General features: G+C 34.9%; 1 protein-coding gene across 6 annotated transcripts in view; it reads right to left on the bottom strand.

The window, feature by feature from the left end:
* triob (trio Rho guanine nucleotide exchange factor b) overlaps nucleotides 1-21,951 on the bottom strand; it is a 144,750-nt gene that overhangs the window by 81,604 nt on the left and 41,195 nt on the right. For 5 of the 6 annotated variants that reach the window (XM_051132388.1, XM_051132386.1, XM_051132390.1 and 2 more), the window contains 5 exons: nucleotides 18,313-18,387; nucleotides 16,026-16,140; nucleotides 10,282-10,474; nucleotides 8,207-8,695; nucleotides 6,742-6,864 (listed from right to left, as the gene is read on the bottom strand). In XM_051132388.1, coding sequence (XP_050988345.1) covers nucleotides 6,742-6,864; nucleotides 8,207-8,695; nucleotides 10,282-10,474; nucleotides 16,026-16,140; nucleotides 18,313-18,387 — 995 coding nt within the window. Of the gene's footprint in view, nucleotides 1-6,741; nucleotides 6,865-8,206; nucleotides 8,696-10,281; nucleotides 10,475-10,650; nucleotides 10,808-16,025; nucleotides 16,141-18,312; nucleotides 18,388-21,951 lie in introns of those variants that run through there. The other variant, XM_051132391.1, reaches the window with a different exon arrangement.

A 21,951-nucleotide genomic window follows, 5' to 3' on the forward strand; every position in this document is an offset into this window, starting at 1 on the left:
GTCACGTGTATATACAAAAACACACAAACTCTTGAACCCTTAGCTTTAAATCAAGTCCTAATACAATGCAATGTGCCATGGATGCACATGGTGACTATATCAGTAATTTCATCATTTTTTATCGTTGGTATTGATGTGAATCGGTGCACCCATCTGTTATACATTAACATACGACACACACGCTAACTCAACCGTGGATAATTCCATGAACGCTGGAAGATGTGCACACTAAATCTGTTGTCAGTTTTACCAAAAAATTGAATTTAAAGATGACTTTTTCTCAATAATCCAGCCTGCATATGTAGATAAGACAAGCCATTGGTGCCCACAAATGTATTTCCACCAGATGAGGTCAGAATGGAAAAACAGGGTTACTAACTCTTTATATCACTCACACCAAGCTTGGTTTCAGAGCTGCTCCGAGAAGATAGACATGCACCAGTAAACACAAATTCATCAAATCCCTCTGTTATGTATCACAGGCCTTGTGGATTGCATCATGGAAACAATTAAGATCTTTTGGTATCTCATTTTTATGTAAATCTAAAGCAGCTTAATATAACCACTGGCTAAACATATGCTAAATATAATAGGTGCTATTGTCATGTCAATGACCAGGATTGATTAGCAAAATTGACTTTTACATTGAGGGGACATCAAAGAAATCAGTTTATACATTTTGCATAAATGTACACTTTTACAGGTAAATAAACTGATTATTTTGTATGTTTTAAAGATGTATTTTATGCTCACATTGCTGCAATTTAAATTACAGTGAAATAGTAATGTTGGGAAATGTTACAATTTAAAATGACTTAAATTGTCTTCATTCTTATAAGAATTTTTTTTTTTTTTAATTCAGGTTGAAAACTTTTTTTTTATCATCATTCTGCAGTATCTTTTAGTGTCTGGTCAAACACTCACAATAACCATATTTTGGATAGAAATAACTTTTGCAATACAATACCATTGGCCATTATCTGACTAACAGAAAATATCAAGAAAAAGACACTGAATTGTCAAGGCACTTGAGCTCAAAATAAGAGTACAGACAAAGGAAGTACTCAATAGTACATTTACACAGATCAAATTACAGGACCTGAACACAGCCAAGACACACATACCGTAGAACAAAAGCCTTCCTCACATGAGAAAATCACTTCATGACAGTACTGGACCCTGCAATGTAGTTATAGAGAGTCACACAAGGACAGTCTACCCTTTACGCTCATACTCTCAGGTTTATTAAATTATTACAGTAAAGCTCTTTTCTCTTACAAATACAGGATGATTAGAGGAGTGTCTGGAACATTATATCTCCCTCTGGATGTCTCTGGGACTAATCAATACACCAGCATGATGGGAGATTACCCAGCCATGTGTAAAATGCCTTTAGCCACAGGAGTGTTTTCTACATGTTGTCCTCCAGATTGTCTTTCATAAGAGTGGGAGCTGAGTTAATTTACAACTTGACAAGCGTAACGTTCCGCTCAGGTGACATTACCCCTGGAACTCAATGACATAGCTGCTTAAGCATGTCTATTATGAAAGGTTACAACCAGGCCCCCAGTGTGCCATGTGATGAACATTGATGTCTCTATAAATCGTCTATTGAATTACTGTCAATACATGTGGCAAATGCCACAGAGCTTGCAGGCTATTAACCCAAAGCCTACTGTATCGTATTTGATACGCAAAAATTTCTAAATACTTAACATGATCAAAACTGCATTCTGTATATCTCCATTTTGATTGTGGTTCTATGAAACTGATTTTTAGTAGGTACAGTGCACAGCATAAAAGAGTAGACATACTAGGAAGACATATTAGGGTTCTTTGGAAATATAATGTTCCAACAAGCCAGTTTGATCAGTTACCAAAGAAGAATGTCAAAATTATTTAGGAAAAAGAGATTTTCTTATCAAAGTGATAAAATGTTGTGTTGCAAAAATAAGTACACGCTCCTGAAAGTTACTAAATAAAACTTTAGCATAAAAGAGGACAATGGTACAAGAGGAATACCAAATTATTGTTTTAAGTGTGAAAATATAGCAGAAGTACCACTGACATTCAAAAACAATAGACTTGTGACAAGGCTCCTGAAATAATCAGGCCTTAACTTTAAGGTTTCATGTAGTGATGAGTGAGTTTTTGGTAGAAACAGAGCAGGAAAAATACCATGCAAGTGTCTCAGAGCTGGCAAAAGCTATGAAAACAGTGACACTTTATCTCACAGAGTATGACACAGCTTTCAGAAGTGACATGGATGGTTGTCATCAGCACTAGAATTCCCTACTGTAGCCAAAGCACAATAAATTCAATTAACCTGTTCCAAGGCCCATATTTATAAAATATAGACTTCTGGGAATCCATACTCTTGTCTCAAGAGACCAAGTCCAAAAGCCTCCAAAATGTTCTGGTGTTGCTAGAGGAGGAGTACAGTGAGACGTGCCTACTTCCCACAGTGACTTTCAGTGATAGTAAAGTGCTGAAGGTGTGAGGGAGTTGTGCTTTATCACTCTGGAGCAGCTGTGGGGGATTCTGTAGAGATGAGCTGAGCAACAATCCCCAATAAGGACCAGGGCATTTAAGGAGGTCGTCCTCCAGGAGTTAAACAGGACAGTTGTGACAATTTGTTATGAACTTGTACACTCAGTGTCAAGAAGGGTCAGAGCAGTATGCTTAAAGTTCTCTGGAGGGCATACGAAGTACTAGAATATTATACATTTGCTGAATTAAGTCTAGGGTGTCCTCATTTCTGCAATCTGTTATTTAAACAAAACTGGCTAATTTGCTTATTTTACAGAAAACATTGGCATATATTTTATTTTGCTTTTATTAAGTATATGTTTCAATTTTGCTATCTTTCCATGAATTATATTAATGCTCATTAAGAAAATACATCTTTTATATTTATTTAGAGGGGGTGTACTCATTTATGCTGTGCACTGTAATATAAGAATAACTTTTATATTGTTACAAATATTTCAAGATGAACACTGACAGTGAAGCAACGTAGGTTTATTCAATCTGATCTCTTGACGAAAATGTACCTATGGGATCTTTTTCGCAAGACGCAAAATACGTAGCTCCATGTATGTTTCGTGACATATTCAATGTGAAATGTCCACTGAGTAGTGCTAAAAGAGTGTTTGTTTTTTCCCCCATTGGTTTTGTACATGTCACCGCAGTTCAGACTTGAAATGTCCATTGAGTGGTGCTATAACTGTAATGCTCCATGATGTTTTAAAATAACGCACCATCTGCACTACACCTAAACCTACCTGATAGTATGAACAAAAGTGAATGTGTGTGCAATTACAAGCATGCCGTTTTAGCTTGTTTGTCGATCTCTCATCTTTCAGCTCTTTCATTGTGAGCCATGTTTTTCACAGAATTTAAGGATTTTGCATCTTAAATCCAATTCCATACCGGCTGAGCTAACAAGCAAACTTGTTACGTCCAGTGTTGTGCCCACTTTTGACCCCCTCCCAAATTATTAAGCCCTCTCGTTGAAATCGCTACATGATTGCTTAAATCTAACCCATCCCCACACCTAACCCTAAACCTACCAATACTAGGGGGGTAGTAATTTGGTGGGGTCAGAATTCGGCACAACACTGGAAAGCGAATATGGATCTGTAATCATATTTTGTGTCTAGCAAAAAAGTTCCCGCAGGTATGTTTTTGTCATGACATCAGGTAGGTTTACGTGATTATCCATATTTTTTTTCGACATACTTTTTAGATTTGATTTAATTTAATTTAATTTTTTTGGTTAAAATGTATCAAATATTTTTTTATGGAACATTTATTTGCACATTTCCCAGTCATCACTGCACTGAACTGCATTATATTGCATTGTATGTTTTGCCCTCCCACAATTAAAATTCTTTGATTTACATTACAATTTTACTTTTTGGCCATTGCCACTGCACCAAATTGCAAAGTTTTCTCTCAATTTGGGCCTCTGAATAAACCTTTTTTTCCCTCTTTGAGCATGAGCTATGTGGGTCATTCTATAATTGTGGGTACATCTCATGCCCGTGAACTATATATATATATTTTTTTATTTTTACATCAATATAAAGCTAGATGCTTAATTTTCTAGTACACAATTATATTTTTCCCAAACACACTACTATATGTTGAAAAAGCCAAATATTTAGTTAAAAATGGATGTTCATATCACATACAACCCTGGTATTCAGCTGTCCGATTATGTAAAGTTGCTCATTCTACCCTGCATTTAAGCATGAAAATTACCTCAAATATAAATTAATTTCATAGTTTTGCCTTCAGTTAGATTAGGTTATCAAGACATTCGGGTGTGCGCTTCAAAAATAATAAATGTTTATTGTGATATAACTTGTTTTATTTGTGTCCCAAAAAAACATTCTCAACTAAGTTACCCACTAGAAAACCCCTCCTCAAAAAGGAATGGTTTGTCCCATTATAATTTGCACAGTATGATGATATTTCCTCTAGAAGCACATGGATGAAACACTAGAAACACTAGTTATGTTCTCTCGCTTTCCCCTAATAATGGTTAAACTAGCAAACGTGTCAAGAGTGGATTAATTGACTGTCAGCAGTGTTACCCAAGTATTATTGCTGCAAATTTAACAAGATAATTTAACTAAAACTTCTGTTTTGTTTACGGAAATATATTTCTAAACCTACCATACGCTCGGTAGTTCTAGGCTTCCATGTTGAGTATAGGCCCAAAACACTAAAAATGTTAACTAAGTTACCTGTCAACTATGTTACACAGTAAAGGTAGCATGGTGAACAGTAGCAAACACAGATGGTATTTTATGCACATATTCCTACATATCACCTTCATTTATATAGCACTTTATACACTATAGATTGTTTCAAAGCAGCTAGGTCATGTAAGGTCATGTTTGGGTTTTTGGGAAACAGGAAAACTGTTTTCATTGTCAAATTCTAAATATACCCCTAATTATAGAATGACCCACATATTCTCCTATATGATCTCCTGTATCAGCTATAACAGTATCCATCTGTAGGACCCTGGTGTCCTTCAGGGGGCGGGCTATCAGCAAAGAGCATTATTGCTTATTACAAACTAAAATGTTTTTATAAGTCTGTTTCCAGTAATCATAACATCAGAGAATAATCACCCCTGCTGTATTTTAGTTGAATGAGGTAAGAAAGGATGTGTTAAACACGTTAAACACAGCTTTGTCAAGCAATACAAACAGAATAACCACCTAACACTAAAACCAAGTAAACAAAAAAGTGTTTACGTCCATTTATGCCTCATATCAGACAGGAAGTAAGGCTCCTAGGACTTCCTGAGGAGGTAGCTGTAGTGCCCCTGGCTGCCCGGCAGTCAGGCTAACCCAAAGCAAACAGTTGACAAAGCATTTCATCCGTTAAGTTGTGCACAGTTATAGCAACGTGAGAGGGGGTGGACTGTTCTCACAGCTGAGACAGGACATGTGATTTCAGCACACTCAGCCAAACCTAACACACTAACAAAAGAGCAACAAAGAGCCTGATGAAAACCTATAAAAACATCCTAGCAATTGGTAAGGGTTGTAACCTTAAAAGTTGTGAACATTTGTGATGGTGGAGAACACAACATACTAACTTATACTATCTATATTTATTTTATTTCCATATCTACTGTATATTGTTTGTTTTCTTTTTTTATCTGGAACGGTTTCATTTCTACATACTTATTTTTTTCTTAATTGTTTATGTAAATATTTTCATACAAACTAAATAGCACACTGTTGCTTTTGATACTAATAAATGTAACTGCCTCATTCATGAAACGTATGTACATTTATGAGCAAATTCTGAGTAATTTGGGTATAAACTAGAAATTAATTTTATTATATATCGTCATGGTAAACAGTGTTATCAGAATGCAATGTCATCAGTTTGCTAAAAGGAAAACAAAACATTTGGATGTTTTGTGTGGAATTTACGCACAGTTGGGAGCAAATAACATATTCATAAATACGAAAATTTACATCAGAATGACTTTACAAACAATTTACACAAATATGTATTGTGCTTGTGTTTCATGAATGATACCCAATGTGTGCTTTAAGTTGTCAAAAGGCAAGCACCACTTACTTTTTGCTTGAAAAATGTAAAAATCTAGCTTGAAGTTATTAAACTTAATGACTTAAAGATTAAAGATGTCTTTTATATACGCTTACACATAAATGCATATCAACTACTGGTCTTTTAAATCATTACTACTGTTTAATGGCTTAGTAATTAAAGTTGAAAAGTATTACTAGATTTATATCCTTCAAATTTGCTGCAAGATGATACTGTAGATTCTTCCTATTGGCTGAACAGCAGTTACATTTAGATATGGATGGGCAGATGGCAGATGAGACCGTAGAGATGGAAAATCAGTGATTTATGTCATGCCGTTTTCTTGTGAAACTCTCTGCCTTTGAAACCTACTGGGGGTGATTAACATGTCTGCCAGGGTCACGTACACACACACACACACACAAAGGGATGATATATCTGTGTGTGACTGTTCTCCCATGGCATTACATACCCTTCAAGCATATACTGACATGACTATTATATGACAACAGAAAATTCATTCTTGCATGACTAAGTGAGTCAGGGCACGTGTACAAATGCACATAATTTAAATGATGTAACACACATCAAGCTACACTGTTATAATGCCTCAGGTGGTGACACACATTACTGCTGGACCACTGGACACAGCCTTACCATGCAGTTCATTGCAAAGTGGTTGTGCTGGGTCTGCAGCTCGAGCACATGCTGATGATTGGCTCCTATCTCTGTGTAAGTTGTCAGGAACAGGCCTTTATTATGGACGATCCAATCGAACATCTGTTGAGGGGAGAAATGGAAGGCATAGACCGTGAAATATGCTGTTTTTATGTTTACTTCAATACACTCTCATAAAGAAACAGCATGTACTAACATTTTTGTGCACCCTCAAAACATGACTAGTAAAGTTTTAAAGGATTTGGTAGTGATTTTGAAGCTTCACACGACTAGAGAAGTTTCAAAGGATTCTGTAAAGTCTTGCTAATCTTCAGTATTATTTGTTGACTTCTATCAAATGATTTTGTTGTGTTTTTACTTTATTTACATTTTTAAGAAATTCTGACTGATTAAACTATTAAAAAACAAAAAATAGATCTAAATAGCTTTGCCTTTAATGCTTGTATATCACTATATAAAGATTGGTACAAAATATCTTACTTTTCAGACACTGCCATTTAAAAGTTTGAGGTCAGTATGTTTTTTAGCTCTATATATATTCTTTTGAACTTGAAAGAATCCTTAAACAAATCTGAAGGACACTGAGGACTGAACTAATAGCTACAAAAAAGTACCAAATTGCTCCATAATTGTAACTTGGTAGCATGCAAATACATTAACACAGTAATCATTTAGTATCATGTCGCACATTATTACAAATTGATACCAGTACTGTTACATGGTACTGTTGGTACACATAGTCCACGAAAGAAAATAATAGCTGAATTTATAATGACCCAGTTCAAAAGTTTACACCCCCTTTATTCTTAACACTGTGCTCTTACCTGAATGATCCACAGCTTTTTTTTTGTTTGTTTGTTTTTTTTTCAGTGATAGTTGATCATGAGTTCCTAGTTTGCCCTGAACAGTTAGTTTTCACCCTCAGCACTTCATGCATAGTTTTTCCTTCTGGAGCATCAGTGCGTGTTTGAACCTTCTTTAATAATTGCATATGAGTCCCTCAGTTGTCCTCAGTGTGAAAAGATGGATCTCAAAATCATACAGTCTATGTTGGAAAGGGTTCAAGCACACAAAAATGCTGGAAAATCAAAGAATTTGTGAGACCTGAAAGATTTTTCTGAAGAACAGCAGGCAGTTTAACTGGTAAGATTAAGTATCAAGGAGGTGTAAACTTTTGAAAGGGGTCATTTTTATGAATTCAACTATTATTTTCTCTTGTGGACTATATGTAAACATCTTTTATGTGAAATATCTTATTCAGGTCAGTACTAAATAAACAATAACATGCATTTTGTATGATCCCTCTTATTTTGGTAAAATAACATTTTGCAGATTCTGAAAGGGGGATGTAAACTTTTGACCTCAACTGTATTATGTTATGTCCTATAGTATAACTAAACTAAAACTAACAGTTTTAAACTTTACATATAATGCATGTTCACACCTTCTCTGCATCCTGCTGAAAGAGTCTTAGCTGGAAGCATTGATCCAGTTTGACTTTGCGCATGTGCCAGGATTGGTGCAGATGTTGGCGTGTGGCGTGAAGTTTATCCAGAAGCGCCTGGACTTTTGGAGCTAATCCCTGGATATCTCCTCTGCCTTTATCCCCACACTGGATTCGCTGAAGGAGGCGTTGACCCTCAGTATCTAACTCCTCAACAGGAGCTTTAGTGACCTTTTTCTTTAGGGAGGCGTGTTCCTCCATAGCCCGCCGAGACCCATCCAGGTCTGACGGGAGCTCCCGCTGGGACACCAAGTCTTGGAGTTCTTCCAAACGGGAAAGGATGCGAGCGGCATTGCTCGTGAAGTCTTCAAAGGCCACTCGAACTTCGATCCACTCCTCGTGGTCATAATCCAGACTGCCCTCAAAGTCTGGAGTCAGCTGAGAAGGATCAACTACTTTGGTCAAACCCTCAAGGGACACCATGATGGTCTGAAAAGATGAAAGTAGGACACTTAGGTTCATATTCTGAAAGTATCAGATTTTTAGATTTCATCTGTTTAAAATTTCTCATTTTCATTTAGTTTAACTTCATCCTAAATGAAATGGAACCCCAAGGAACACTTCACCTATCTACATATGCAATAACTCTGTATATCACTGAAATTGCACTCCATATTAAAAGGCTTTACTTTTTTGAGCTTTTGAGAAGTCACTATGTCTAGAGTGTCTCTGTATTGCCCTTAAATGCTGTTATTATTATTTCTATACAATTATAGAATTTACTAATATTTTGAATTGACTTGTATTTTATATTTTCAATTTTCATTTTAATTTTTAGTTTATTTATTTTAGTTTATACATATACATATAATACATATAAGTATGTCCAACTTTATCCATATACATAATCACACAAGGCATATATTATATAGCAAATCTCAAATGCTTCATTGTTTGTATCATCACAAAATATAAACTATATATTTACCTGGCTCTAATCTGCTAAATGTGACTATAAGGCATGGAAATATTAAAATATCATTAATATTAACTTCAGGATTTTCTGTAAAGCTACTTTGAAACTATGTGTATTTGTTTCAAATTTGTTTCTACTTGGAAACAATTTGACAATAACATCAAATTGCTGCTTGACAGTAACACTTTAGGACCAATTCTCAGTATTAACTAGCTGCTTAATAGGATGCATATTATTAGCATTTTCACTGTTTATTAGTACTTATAAAACATAATTTAATACTAAAATGTTTTGTTTTATATGTGGGTGAGACATCTTTATTATATTGCAAAGTATGATACTATTGTGGAAGTTCTAGGTTCAGAATGACAAGGGGTTTGTCAGTGACTCAGTGGGAGGTGTCCAAGGAGCTTAAGTTGTTATTTAAAACAACAATGCAATTAAACACTGATAGGATGATGAATGCAAACCCTATTGGATCAGTTACATTGAACACTTTACTTAAAGGAGCCAGAAAAACATTCCAGAGATTGCAGCTCAGGTCATGTTATTAGAGACAACAGCAGACACATGAAGGGATAGTGGACACTTGAGACTTGGTGGTGGATAGAGACCAGAACGTCATGACAGTCTGGTCTGCACTACATCTAATCTAATACTAACAGAAGTATTTTCCAGTGTTTAGGTGTAAACAAATTCAAATCATATTTGAGAGGCAACTATTAACACTTACTATAAATCAATTACACATATATTACAATGTAATAATAATTTTGAATGTTTTGCTGCACTAGATGTGTTAATTTAAGAAACCTCCTTTGGGAGATTAAGCCTTCTGATTAAATATAACACTACTGCATGCGTCTTCCTCTCAGCTCTGATGAAATAGGTCAGAAGTAATTTTGACAGCTCTACTTTCGCACCACCAATACGGAATGTTCTAGTTAAACACACTAAACTGTGTTTTCTCTTTCATTTATTTCCCTGAAAGATTCTGTCATCTCAGACAATATATTTTTAGAAAACTTCTTATTTACTGTCACTTTATTGTAAATTCTATATGTATTAAATGTAAATTCAGAATATACAAACTCCTTACCTCAAATTCAAACTTGGAACTGCCGAAATTCGTCCTCTGTTTCTGCCAGAAGTTGTCAGGCTTGATGATGAGAGCGACGTGGATGCAGGAAGGAAACGATTCCTGTAGGATCTTCAGAAGAGGTTTGATAGAGTCCCATTTGGATCCTCGCATATCCACGATGACCGTAAAACCATGTCTGCTCACCTCCTCACTACAAAAGCAAATAAAATCAAAGGATCAGCTCTTCTGCACCGCTGACACTCACATCATTAGGGAGATGCAAATTAGAGACGCTTTCAGACAACTCTGCAAATCCCTCTTGATTGAAATACATTTTAGTGCATCATATATAATGGGCAGGGACCATGCATAAAAAATAACACTTACCCAAGTATACTATTTTAAAGAAAAAGGAGCCCTTCTCGCAAAATTAAGAGAAACTGCTATAGGACAAAAATAAATAGATAGATAAATGTAAAAAAAAAAAAAGAAAAAAAAAGATAGCTAATGAACTCTCTAGCTCGAAAAACAGCCTGTTAACTCAAGAGTGTTTTCATATCCACAGCTGCACTGCTCTAGTGTGACTCCTAAGCAGGAATGAGCACTGAACAACTCTAAATCATTCTGACCTCCCTCTCAGAGAGAGAGAGAGAGAGAGAGAGAGAGAGAGAGAGACCACAGAATAAAGAAAGGATGAGATGAGTGAGACAAAGAGAGAACGAGGAGGGGATAACACAATGTGAGATGATAAATGTATACTACTGTTAAAAAATATGGGCTTAGTAGGCCTACTTTTTTTTTAAAGACATTAATACTTATATTAAGCAATGGTGCATTAAATTGTTTAAAAGTAACACTAAATATAATTACAATTTTACAGAATATTTCCATTTCCCATGAATGCTGTTGTTCAAACTCAAAGAATAGAATCCTGGAGAGAGGGGAAAAAAAAAACAACAACATACACATACACAGTTTACACAGAAATATTAATGTATCATATGATTTTTTTCTTTGTGGATTATGTGTACCAACAGTACCATGTAACAGTGCTGGTATCAAGTGTTGAAAGCTATGAAAAAGAATTTATGAATACCATTTAAATTTCAACAATTTAAACTCATTTCAAATAAATATATAACTAAGCCTGTAATTTTACATTCTTATATAAATTGTTTATTTTACATTAATTGTTTTACATTTAAACCTTTTTTTTGTTTGTATGTTTTTACCTTAAATTTTAGTGGTATATATGTTGTGTTATCTGTAATTCCTGTAATTTCTGTGAATAGATTTTTCGAAACTATCCACAGTTAGGTGCACTGCACGATTTTATGCACAACGTGGAGGCAAAAAAACACAATAAAATAAAATAAAATAATCATGTAATATCCCACTTAAACCATGCACTGTAACAAAGAAAAAATTCAAATAAAAAATAATTTCAAATCAATTTCAAAAAGTAAGTGTTTGTGTTGACTTAAAATTGTAAGTTTATTCAACTCAAATATCAAAGTTGTCACATGGTACAACTTAACATTTCACATGACTAAACTTAAAGTTGTAATGAGGTACGAACACTTACTTTTTTAAGTTGAAACAACTTCTTATTTACAGTGTGGTCACTTGCCAGTACTGACAAGTTTAAACTGTTACTGATGTTAGCCGTGTAAAACTAGATGGGGAAGGTTAAAATAACATTTGTTTTTATCAGTTATTGCTTCCTAACATTTTGTCCGCTTTAAATCAGACAAAGAGATAAAGTAGTGTGGTAAGACATTTTAACATTTATGTTATTTATGTGTGTGCGCGCAAGTTTATTTACTTCAAAAACAGCAACATTACCACCTCAGTTCTGAGAAATATAATGTAGCGTAGCATTTCAGTAGTGAAGCAGATTAATTAATAGTCATGGGACAGCACTGACAACAAGTTCATGGACTCTTGAATGTTTCTGTGTGCACAGTGTGCTCTCCGATCTCTGTGTGAGTTGTGTGTGTGTATGCTTTAAATAAAGGGTGTGCATTTATTAAAATGGTTATTAAACTGACTTGAACAATTGGGCATTACACAGTTAAATGGTAATATCAGGAGATGAAAATGTAACAAAAATAATTGAATGAAAAAAAAAAAGTATGCTTTCAAAATCTGCTGCAGTGCCTTGACTCATAGACTTCCACTGTAAGTGTATTAATACACAGAACACAGATTTTGGATTTGATTTCATTTTGAATTGATGGACGAGTTATTATTATTTTATGTGGTGATAAGACAGCATGTGGGATGGACTGAGTCAGGCACATTTCTTTACAGTGTGAAAGAATGAAAAATCTTCTTGGGAGTGAAGAAACGGAAGAAGGAAAGACATGAAATAGTGATGGAGGACAACTGTGTGGCCTAAAATCTGCAGTTTTAGGCCAAACAACATATCTACATCCCTAGCTATCTGATACACACCAGACCCCAAAACCAACAGCCGTAAGCGTCTATACACTCCCTCACTAAACCACTTGTTTTCCTAACCAGGGGCCACATCTAGGTCTCCAACATACTGTAATACCAAATATCTGCACTTCCAAGCAAAGGGTCAGAAGTGCATTATTTTTTTTTTTTCAAACCGCAACACATTCTGTGCAAAAGTGGAGAATGTGTTTACAGCTGTTGAGAAGATGAAGTTCAATTTCTGTATTATTCAGTGTGTTTCAAACCGAGTGACTATGTACAACAGAACAGAAGTAAAGTTTTGGAGAACCCTGCGGCAGATGATAACCTACATAAAGTTTTGAACAGTGCAGAGCTGAAACCCTCTGGCTGAAAGCAGATTCACGTGGAGCTGGTTGAGTTTCACTAAGTCAAATCAATGCTAACTACAGAAGGACACAGCAGGGAAAAGACAAATTGGCCATGTGATGTCTAAACAAACCATAAACCAGGGAGCTTTAAAACAAAAAAATTAAAAACAAAACTGGGACTTGAAAAAAATACATTAACTAGACTTGAATGTTTTCTGAAGAAAATGCTAATGAAAATGCTAAGGTTGTTAAGGCTTTCTGAGTGTGTAAGACTGGGGGAAGCTTAGCCATCTCCTTGCCGTAGGCATGACGTGTATATGAATATAGATATGAAAAGAAATTCAATTAAACTAAATGAAAACTTGCTTGTAAAAATGCTTTCTTAAGCAGCATTTTTCTTTTCATTAGAAACATGCTAGTAACCCACCAGAACACCCTAGCAACTGTCTCAATGCCAGGGCATCCTCCCAAAACACTCTAGCAGCCAACCAGCAACTCTCTTACAATTACACCCTAGCAACCACCTAGATACACTTTAACCATAACCATAAAAAGTTATCAGAATACGTCAGTGCTATAGTAATAATGCTGAGTGATTAAGCTAGAAGCCACCTAGCAACACCTTATCAGTTAAAGCAAACACCACATTAATCTCCTAGCAATGCCATTGTAACCACCAAGAACACTCTAGTTTCACTTTTTCGAGGCTAGCATTTTTTTTCCAATAGTTTTTACTGGGAGTGACACATTTTCAGCCAGCGGCGTGACAAAGCACTGAGTGTTTATTTCTCTGTGCCGAGAGTTGAAATGTTCAACTTTGGGTAAAATGGAGTGCTCATCACTGTCACTGAACAACAATGGAGAACTTAATATTGCTTGTCTCTGAGTATTTATGTCCTCACCAGATGGAATTCCTGGACTACCACAATATTAATTATGAAAAATAATGCTTGGATAAATATTTTATTCACAATGCGTGCCATATTACTTTAGTGGATATTCCGTATCATAGCAACCAAAGTGTCTCAAATGAAAATGATTCACAGCTTTGCATTTTCAGCTTGTTAAAAAAAAAAATAAATGTTTTGGTGAACACAAGGCCTAACTTTCTAAAACACCCTAAAAGCAGTGTAACAATGCCATAACAACCACATTTAGAACTCTAGCAACCACCTACCAATGCTCTAGCAATCTTCCTCTTGCAACCACCCAATTACTCTAGAAACAACCTAGAAACATTTTAGCAGATTGCCCTAAAATAAAATAAAATAAAATAAAATAAAATAAAAAAATAAATAAATAAAATAAAAATTGCATTACTCCCTAAAAAAGTAATTATTTACATTACTTAGTTACGATGCAGATATGGCTTTGCATAATATTGTCCAAAAGAAAGTGTTATCGCATTTACGGCACAAAAATATAAAAATATATAATAAAATAAAACAAATAAAATGGCCTTCCTTATCCCAATTAGGGCTGTGCAAATAATCGGATGCCATTTTCAGTCAGTAATGCCGGTTCTGTGATTAGTCCTAAATTTACATCACGTGCTGTCAGATAGAACGGCATTTACTACACCTGAGCCGTAGTTCACTGACAAGCTACGCAATATCGCATTCATTATCGGAGACGATACATATCCAATGATGAATGCAATATTGCGTAGCTTGTCAGGGAAATACGGCTCTGTATAGTAAATGCCGCTTCATCTGACAGCACGTCATGGAGATTTACGACTAATCACAGAACCGGAATTACTGACGAGACGAGCATGATAATCGCATCCGATTATTTGCACAGCCCTAATCTTCATCATATGGATTCCTATTGAAATTACTGGGTTTGCTGATTGTGACAAGCAAAGTTGAGACCAGTGTTTAGGAAAGTTATTTTTGCATTACAATATTGGGTACCCACTAAAAACTTAACTATTTACGTTACTTTGTTACTTTTTATGGAAAGCAATGTGTTATGCTACTTTCACGTTACTTTTTAAAATCTAAACAGGGCTTGCTTGTTTGTTTTTAATATAAAAAGTTATATTTTTGGAAAGTGTGAAAGCACTTTCCCACCACACGTGAAATGAATAAGCCTCGGGCTGAATGAAATGTAAATTCATGTCTGCACAGTAGAACGCAGGAGAATAAAGCTCAGCAATAAAAAAAGAAACACAAATGTTGTTTATCTAAAGTCAGTTTTGCTTATTAGTATGGTTGAATTGGATCATCGAAGGTCGGCAGCAAAGACATTGGTTAATAAAATGGGATTAAATGTATAAAGGATATTTTTGTTATTTAACATTTAATTCTTGAATGCTTGTGTCATAATTTGAGTTTGCATTTCACTGCAAAATGTTTCCACGTTTTTGTTCATTTTGAGAAATACTGAATCTGTTTTTGCTCAAGTGAGATGAGTAAATATATGTTGACGTAGTCTAGAACTACAGTAACCATCATGTTTACACAGTACAAACAATACCTCTGCACTTACTCTTGATTTCTCTCAGCATGGGTACAGGAGAGCTATTAGTCAATCAATGGGAAAACAAAGTAGCTGGCGTTACTTATTTGGAAAAGTAACTCGGATATTTTCTTGTCATTTTAAAAGCAATATGTTACATTACTAGCTACTTGAAAAAGTAATGTGATTATATAACTAACGTTACTTGGGGGTAATGCATTACCCCCAACACTGGCTGCAACTGCACCTTTAGTGAATGGCCAATTTTAAATGAAACTGACAAAAATAGACCAAACACTGGTCTATCTTTGAGCAGCTAGGGTGAACACAATGATAACAGAACTGTAACTTTACATTTCCAGCTGCTGGCTGATTTCTACACCTGTACTGCCATGGGATCAATCCCTCAGTGTTTCATCTGGCTGAACCTGATCTATTACGACTGCGAATTTAGTTGCATAATAATGTTCACGCTGACACACAAAGACACGCACACACACTGGATACCTGGGAATGCCTGCGAGGTACGCAATAAGTCGTCTGAGGTCCTCCTGTCGTATTCTGTCATGGTTACTCCTGGCTGGAAATGTAAGGACTGGCCCTCCACGCCGATCTCTTCCACCTGCAGGCCAAATCAACACACTATATGTTTGGCTGGAACAACAACAACATCTGTGACACTCAAGCATTAGTAAAATAGGCCAATGGCTAATCTTAAGAAACAAAACTGAGTCCAACTAGCCTACCTTCTGTATATAGTGATGCTTTGGAACAACATGGCCTACTTATCATAGTCAACCATGCCAAGCTGACCAATTATAAATAAAACTGACTAGCTGCAGTTTTTGTCTAACACAGAATATGCTGCCTCATATAATTTCTAGGGCAATATCATTGCCTCATATCATTATTGCATACACTTTCTTTGAAGTGCAGAGGTGGAAGAAGGGTAAAATTGGAAATGAGTTATATCTCTACTTAGACAAGCTGAGCTGATGATAAGCAAGTTGGCCTGCCAAAGATTAAGATGTTCGTAAGCTATCTGGGTCAGCAGCCAGCTAAACACTTACTGCAATTCCCCGGCGATGCTGCTCTGCCTTTGAGCTCACATATCTGAGAGTGTTAATGACTGTCACTGCAAATAAGTTTCCTCTCGTTAATATTCATAGAAATCCGGGCCTTTGGATAAGGAGTGAACACTTCTAAATAAATTGCTTAGAATGGAGCTTTCTTAACTGTGACGGTTTTTTGGTCATGGGATCATGGTATATATAGTTTTCGGCAGCCAGTTACTCCAGTCCTCGGTTTCACATAATCCCAATATTTCTTATTATTATCTCTTATTATTATCAATATTGAAAACAGATGTGCTCCTTAATATTTTTATGGAAACTTTGATACTTTTTTCAGGATACTTTGATGAATATAGTTCAGAACAAAAGCATCTATTTTAAATAGAAATCTTTTGTAACATTACAATATACAGTTGATGTCAAAAGTTTACATACACCTTGCAGAATCTGCAAAATGTTCATTATTTTACCAAAATAAGAGGGATCACACAAAATGTATGTTATGTTTTATTTACTACTGACCTGAATAAGATATTTCACATAAAAAAGACATTTGCATATAGTCCACAAGAGAAAATAATAGTTCAATTTATAAAAAATGACCGTGTTCAAAAGTTTACATATGCTTCATTCTTAATACTGTGTTGTTACCTGAATAGTTGTTCATATGTCCCTTGCTTGTCCAGAACATTTAAAATGTCTGCTGTTCTTCAGAAAAATCCTTCAGGTCCCACAAATTCTTTGGTTTCTCAGCATTTTTGTGTATTTGAATGCTTTCCAACAATGACTATGAATTTGAGATCCATCTTTTCACACCGAGGACCACTGAGGGACTCATATGCAACTATTACAGAAGGTTCAAATGCTCCCTGATGCTTCAGAAGGAAAAACAATAAATTAAGAGCCAGGGGTGTAAACTTTCGAACAGAATGAAGATGTGTAAATTTTCTTGTTTTGTCTAAATATCATATTCTTTCATTACTGCGTTTCAGAAGCTAAATAAGATACGTACATGTTTCCCAGAAGACAAACCCCCCAGCTTTTAATGCACTGTGTTCCCTTCTGAAGCATCAGTGAGCGTTTGAACCTTCTGTAATAGTGGATAATTCAGGTAACAACACAGTATCAAGTGTATATAAACTTTTGAACAGGGTCATTTTTATAAATTCAACTATTATTTTCTCTTGTGAACTATATGTAAATGTTTTTTATCTGAAATATCTTATTCAGGTCAGTACTAAATAAAAAAATTACATGCATTTTGTACAATCCCTTCTATTTTAGTAAAATAATTAACATTTTGTAGATGTACTTTTCAGATTCTGCAAGGTGTATGTAAACTTTTAACCTCAACTGTTTACTTTTGACCTTACTATCACTTTTGATCAATATACGGCATCATTGCTGAATAAAAGTATTAATTTCCTAAAAAAGCTTAATTTTGGGGTAAGTATAAACGGTAGTCAACATTTGAAGTGGATCAAAAAAGTTCAGCAAAGTTGTCCTAAGACAAGAACGGATATTGTTTTTGGTTTAGTGAAATGTTTTGAACCACTTCAAATGGTGACTACTGTATACATTTACATTTACGCATTCAAGCAGACACTTTTATCCAAAGCGACTTACAAAAGAGGAACAAGGCAATTCATCAAAAAGCCAGCAATCATTGTAGTACACAATGCCAGATTTATTAGACAAGTATAATATATATATAGACTGACCTGATAAGAATGCCACCTTCTCTTTAAGTATGGGAAGAACTTCAATGGCCTTCATGTCTTCATTTCTGTGGAACCCTGGAAGAATTCAAACGCTGGTCAGTTTCCAAAGTACATGATGATAAACACATTCACACAACTTGTAAACAGGAAGAATAACACATGATATTGTTTATTCATACGTTGATTAGTCTGCATTTATAAAACAGCACACTAGAATTATGACAGGATAGCAGCTAAAACACATGCAGTGTTATCACATTCAGATTTTTTTTTTATTTAATTCAATGTGTTTGATTATATGGTGCGCAGTTAATAACATATTTAGTTTTGTATGTCACGGCCTCCCCAGTCAGAGATACAAGCCCGCTCCACCCTCTCCTCCCCAACCCTGATCCTCATTCTCTCTCTCCCCCGCCTACTCAACAGATGGCAAGATCTTAATTCATCAACAGCTTCGCCAATGCATATAACATGCTAATGTGCACTCATTGACACCAATCTCCCTCAATACAAATAGTGTCAAAATCTTGCATTAAACCAATTCAGCAATTAAAATTTCAAAAATATCACCCATCTAAAAAACAACTGGGTTATACGAAAAAGTAAAATGTCAGAGCATATGAGGGTCAATCAGAATTCTGTGATCAGGAAAAGTACTGTGTTCTGCATTAAAGACCTTATTGAACATCAGATTAATATATTTTTTACAGATACTTTTTATGTTTTTTGAAGGAAGTCTCTTATGCTCACCAGGCTTTATTTTATTTGATATAAAAGCAGTATAAAAGTAATATTGTACATTTTTATTACAATTTAACATAACTGCCTCTATTTTAATATATCTTAAAACGCAATTTATTCCTGTAATGAAAAAGATGAACTTTCATTACTCAAGTCTTTTTTTCTTTCTATCTTTCTTTCTTTTCTTTTTTTTTTTATTTTTGTGAAAAACTGTATTATATATATATTTTCAGATTCTTTAATGAATAAAGAGTTCAGAAGAACAGCACTGTGTTACTATATAATGGAATTTTGGAACTGACACATGAATAACTTCTACTTCTGGTATTTCTGGTTGTCAATTTGTAGAAAAAAATCTCAAAATTGCCAAATTTTCACTGATTAATTTGCCTAGTCAATATTCATCTAAAAATATATAATAACAACGTAGCCTAAATGCTCCAAATAGTATATACTTCACCATACTTTCAGAGCACAACTGAATAAAATGCAAATGCATATAAATAGGCTATACGTCAACCTAAGTAGGTGTTCACTTTAAAATAGCTCTTTTTTGTTACTGAGAGTGGAGGCTGGGTTTCACAAAGGCAGGGCTCGATGGGTGAATAATAATGTGAATGTTAATGGGAGGTTAATCTCCACAGAAAGCAGCAACTGCCTTTTTTCACTCATTTTTCTTTTAAACCCACAGGGAAATGCCATTACCATATCAAACCCAACACAGTCCGACTGCACACTCCATTCAGTGGTACAGTTCACAATAGGGCAGCAGACTGTAAACTATATATATAAACACCTAGTAACACAATGAATTAAACGTAAACTTTTAAAGTAGAAAAACTGAAATAGAATTTTCTTGTAAACATACCCTACACAAAAAAAAACCCAAAACGAAACAAAACAAAAAAAAAACAAAAACAAACAAACATTGTTTTCAGTGTAATCTGTATATAGAGAGTGAACAAGGCAATTATAATGAATGTGCTCTTCTTGAATCAAAAAAAAAAAAAAAAAAAAAAAAGAAAAAAAAAAAGAGAAGTAAACAAGACTAAAGCCTGGTAAATATAAGCACAGTATCTGGGTCAACATATTGCTATGCAGCTTTAAAGGCCAAGCGTATGCAGTGTTTGTCTGAATTTATTTCTTATTTTTATGAAGCTGACTGTCATATCCCAATATGGAAAGCCATCATTACTAAACCTGTTCCTAGTTCAGTTATCAAAGTTACATTTTTGGAATTTCTAGTTGTTTATATTGAGACAAATCCATAACCTGTGTATAAAAATATTACTCTGAATGACCAGTCTTACTGAAAGGCATAAAGGCGCAGTGCACGTTTCCACACTGCTATTGATTTCATTAGCTTTATGAGGGAGTCAGCAGAAGTCAGGCTTGATTGCCCATCATAACACATTATGTCACTGGGCTAAATTGGCCACCACTTCCTGGCGTAAGGTTATGGATGTCTGTAGGGAGATATAATGACTGGGGCATGTGCAATAGCAGTATCCCGGGACTTCATGGGGTGTGTTGTATATGTGTGTGTGTTTTATTCTCCCCATGTCAATGACCTCATCACAATCCAATATTCGCATAACCTTTACACTCTTTGGACGTGTGTGGGCTTGTGTGTCACTCCTTCTTCTTACACTTCTTCTGTGACCTCATCTTAATCCACTACCCACATAAAACTGTTATACATGTTATTTACATAAATGTGTGTGTGTGGAAATGTATTCTATTTCTGCAACTTTACGTTTATCTTAAACATGTCTAGTGCTGACACTATAGCATTTTCAGTGGCCCTTTTTTGTTCAGTTTACCTAAATAAAATGAGCTAAAGCAACACAATTTCTGAACGTTAAATTACAACCAAATTTCAGTTAGCATAACTTATGTTGGGACCACATTAATAATTTTTTGTTGCATTAGCTAAAACTGCATGAGTGGATTGTTGGATTTTTATCATCCAGCATGCACTGCATAAGACTATATTGTGAAAATAAATATTGAAATTAAACTATGCATTTTGAGTAAAAGTAAAGATCTGTTAGTGTTTATTGTACAATTATGTTGGACATTTACTTTAAAAGAGATTGTGGTTAGGACTGTTAAATAATGACTATGGTGTTCATTGCTTCATTCACTGAACATAAAACACTTGCCTTAAAAAAGTTGAGTAAAATAAAAAAATTTACTTAATTTACTTTATTAATTAAAGGATCGCTTCACTTCCAGAACAAAAAATGTATAGATAATTTAGAAATTATAAAAATTGTTTTTTTTTTTTTTTTTTTTTTGAGGAAAATATTTCAGGAATTTTCTCCCTATAGTGGACTTCTATGGTGCTTTCGAGTTTGACCTTCGAAAATGCAGTTTCAACGCAGCTTCAAAGGTCTCTAAATGATCCCAGCTGAGGAAGAAGGGTCTTATCTAGCGAAACGATCATTTATTTTGTACAATTTATACACTTTTTAACCTTCTTCCTCAGCTGGGATCATTTAGAGCCCTTTGAAGCTGCACTGAAACTGCACTTTGGAAGTTCAAACTCATGAAGTCCACTATATGGAGAAAATTCCTGAAATGTTTTCATCAAAAAACTTAATTTATTTTTGACTGAAGAAAGAAAGACATAAACATCTTGGATGACAAGTAAATTATCTGTAAATTTTTGTTCTGGAAATGAACTAATCCTTTTAGTGGATATACTACATTCCATGTGTGAAATTTACTTGAAACATGTAAGTGCAAAAAGTAAAAAAGTGTATTTCAGTGATGCAGTCAAGTGAACCATTCAACTGAAACAAAATGGCAGCTTGCATTTTTTGTCTTATTTCCCCAATTTTCCAGTTTTTCACAACTTTACCAAAACCAGCTTAACAATCCACAACTAAATAA

This window comes from Labeo rohita, chromosome 16 (assembly GCF_022985175.1).
Source record: "Labeo rohita strain BAU-BD-2019 chromosome 16, IGBB_LRoh.1.0, whole genome shotgun sequence".
Classification (NCBI taxonomy): Eukaryota; Metazoa; Chordata; class Actinopteri; order Cypriniformes; family Cyprinidae; genus Labeo; species Labeo rohita.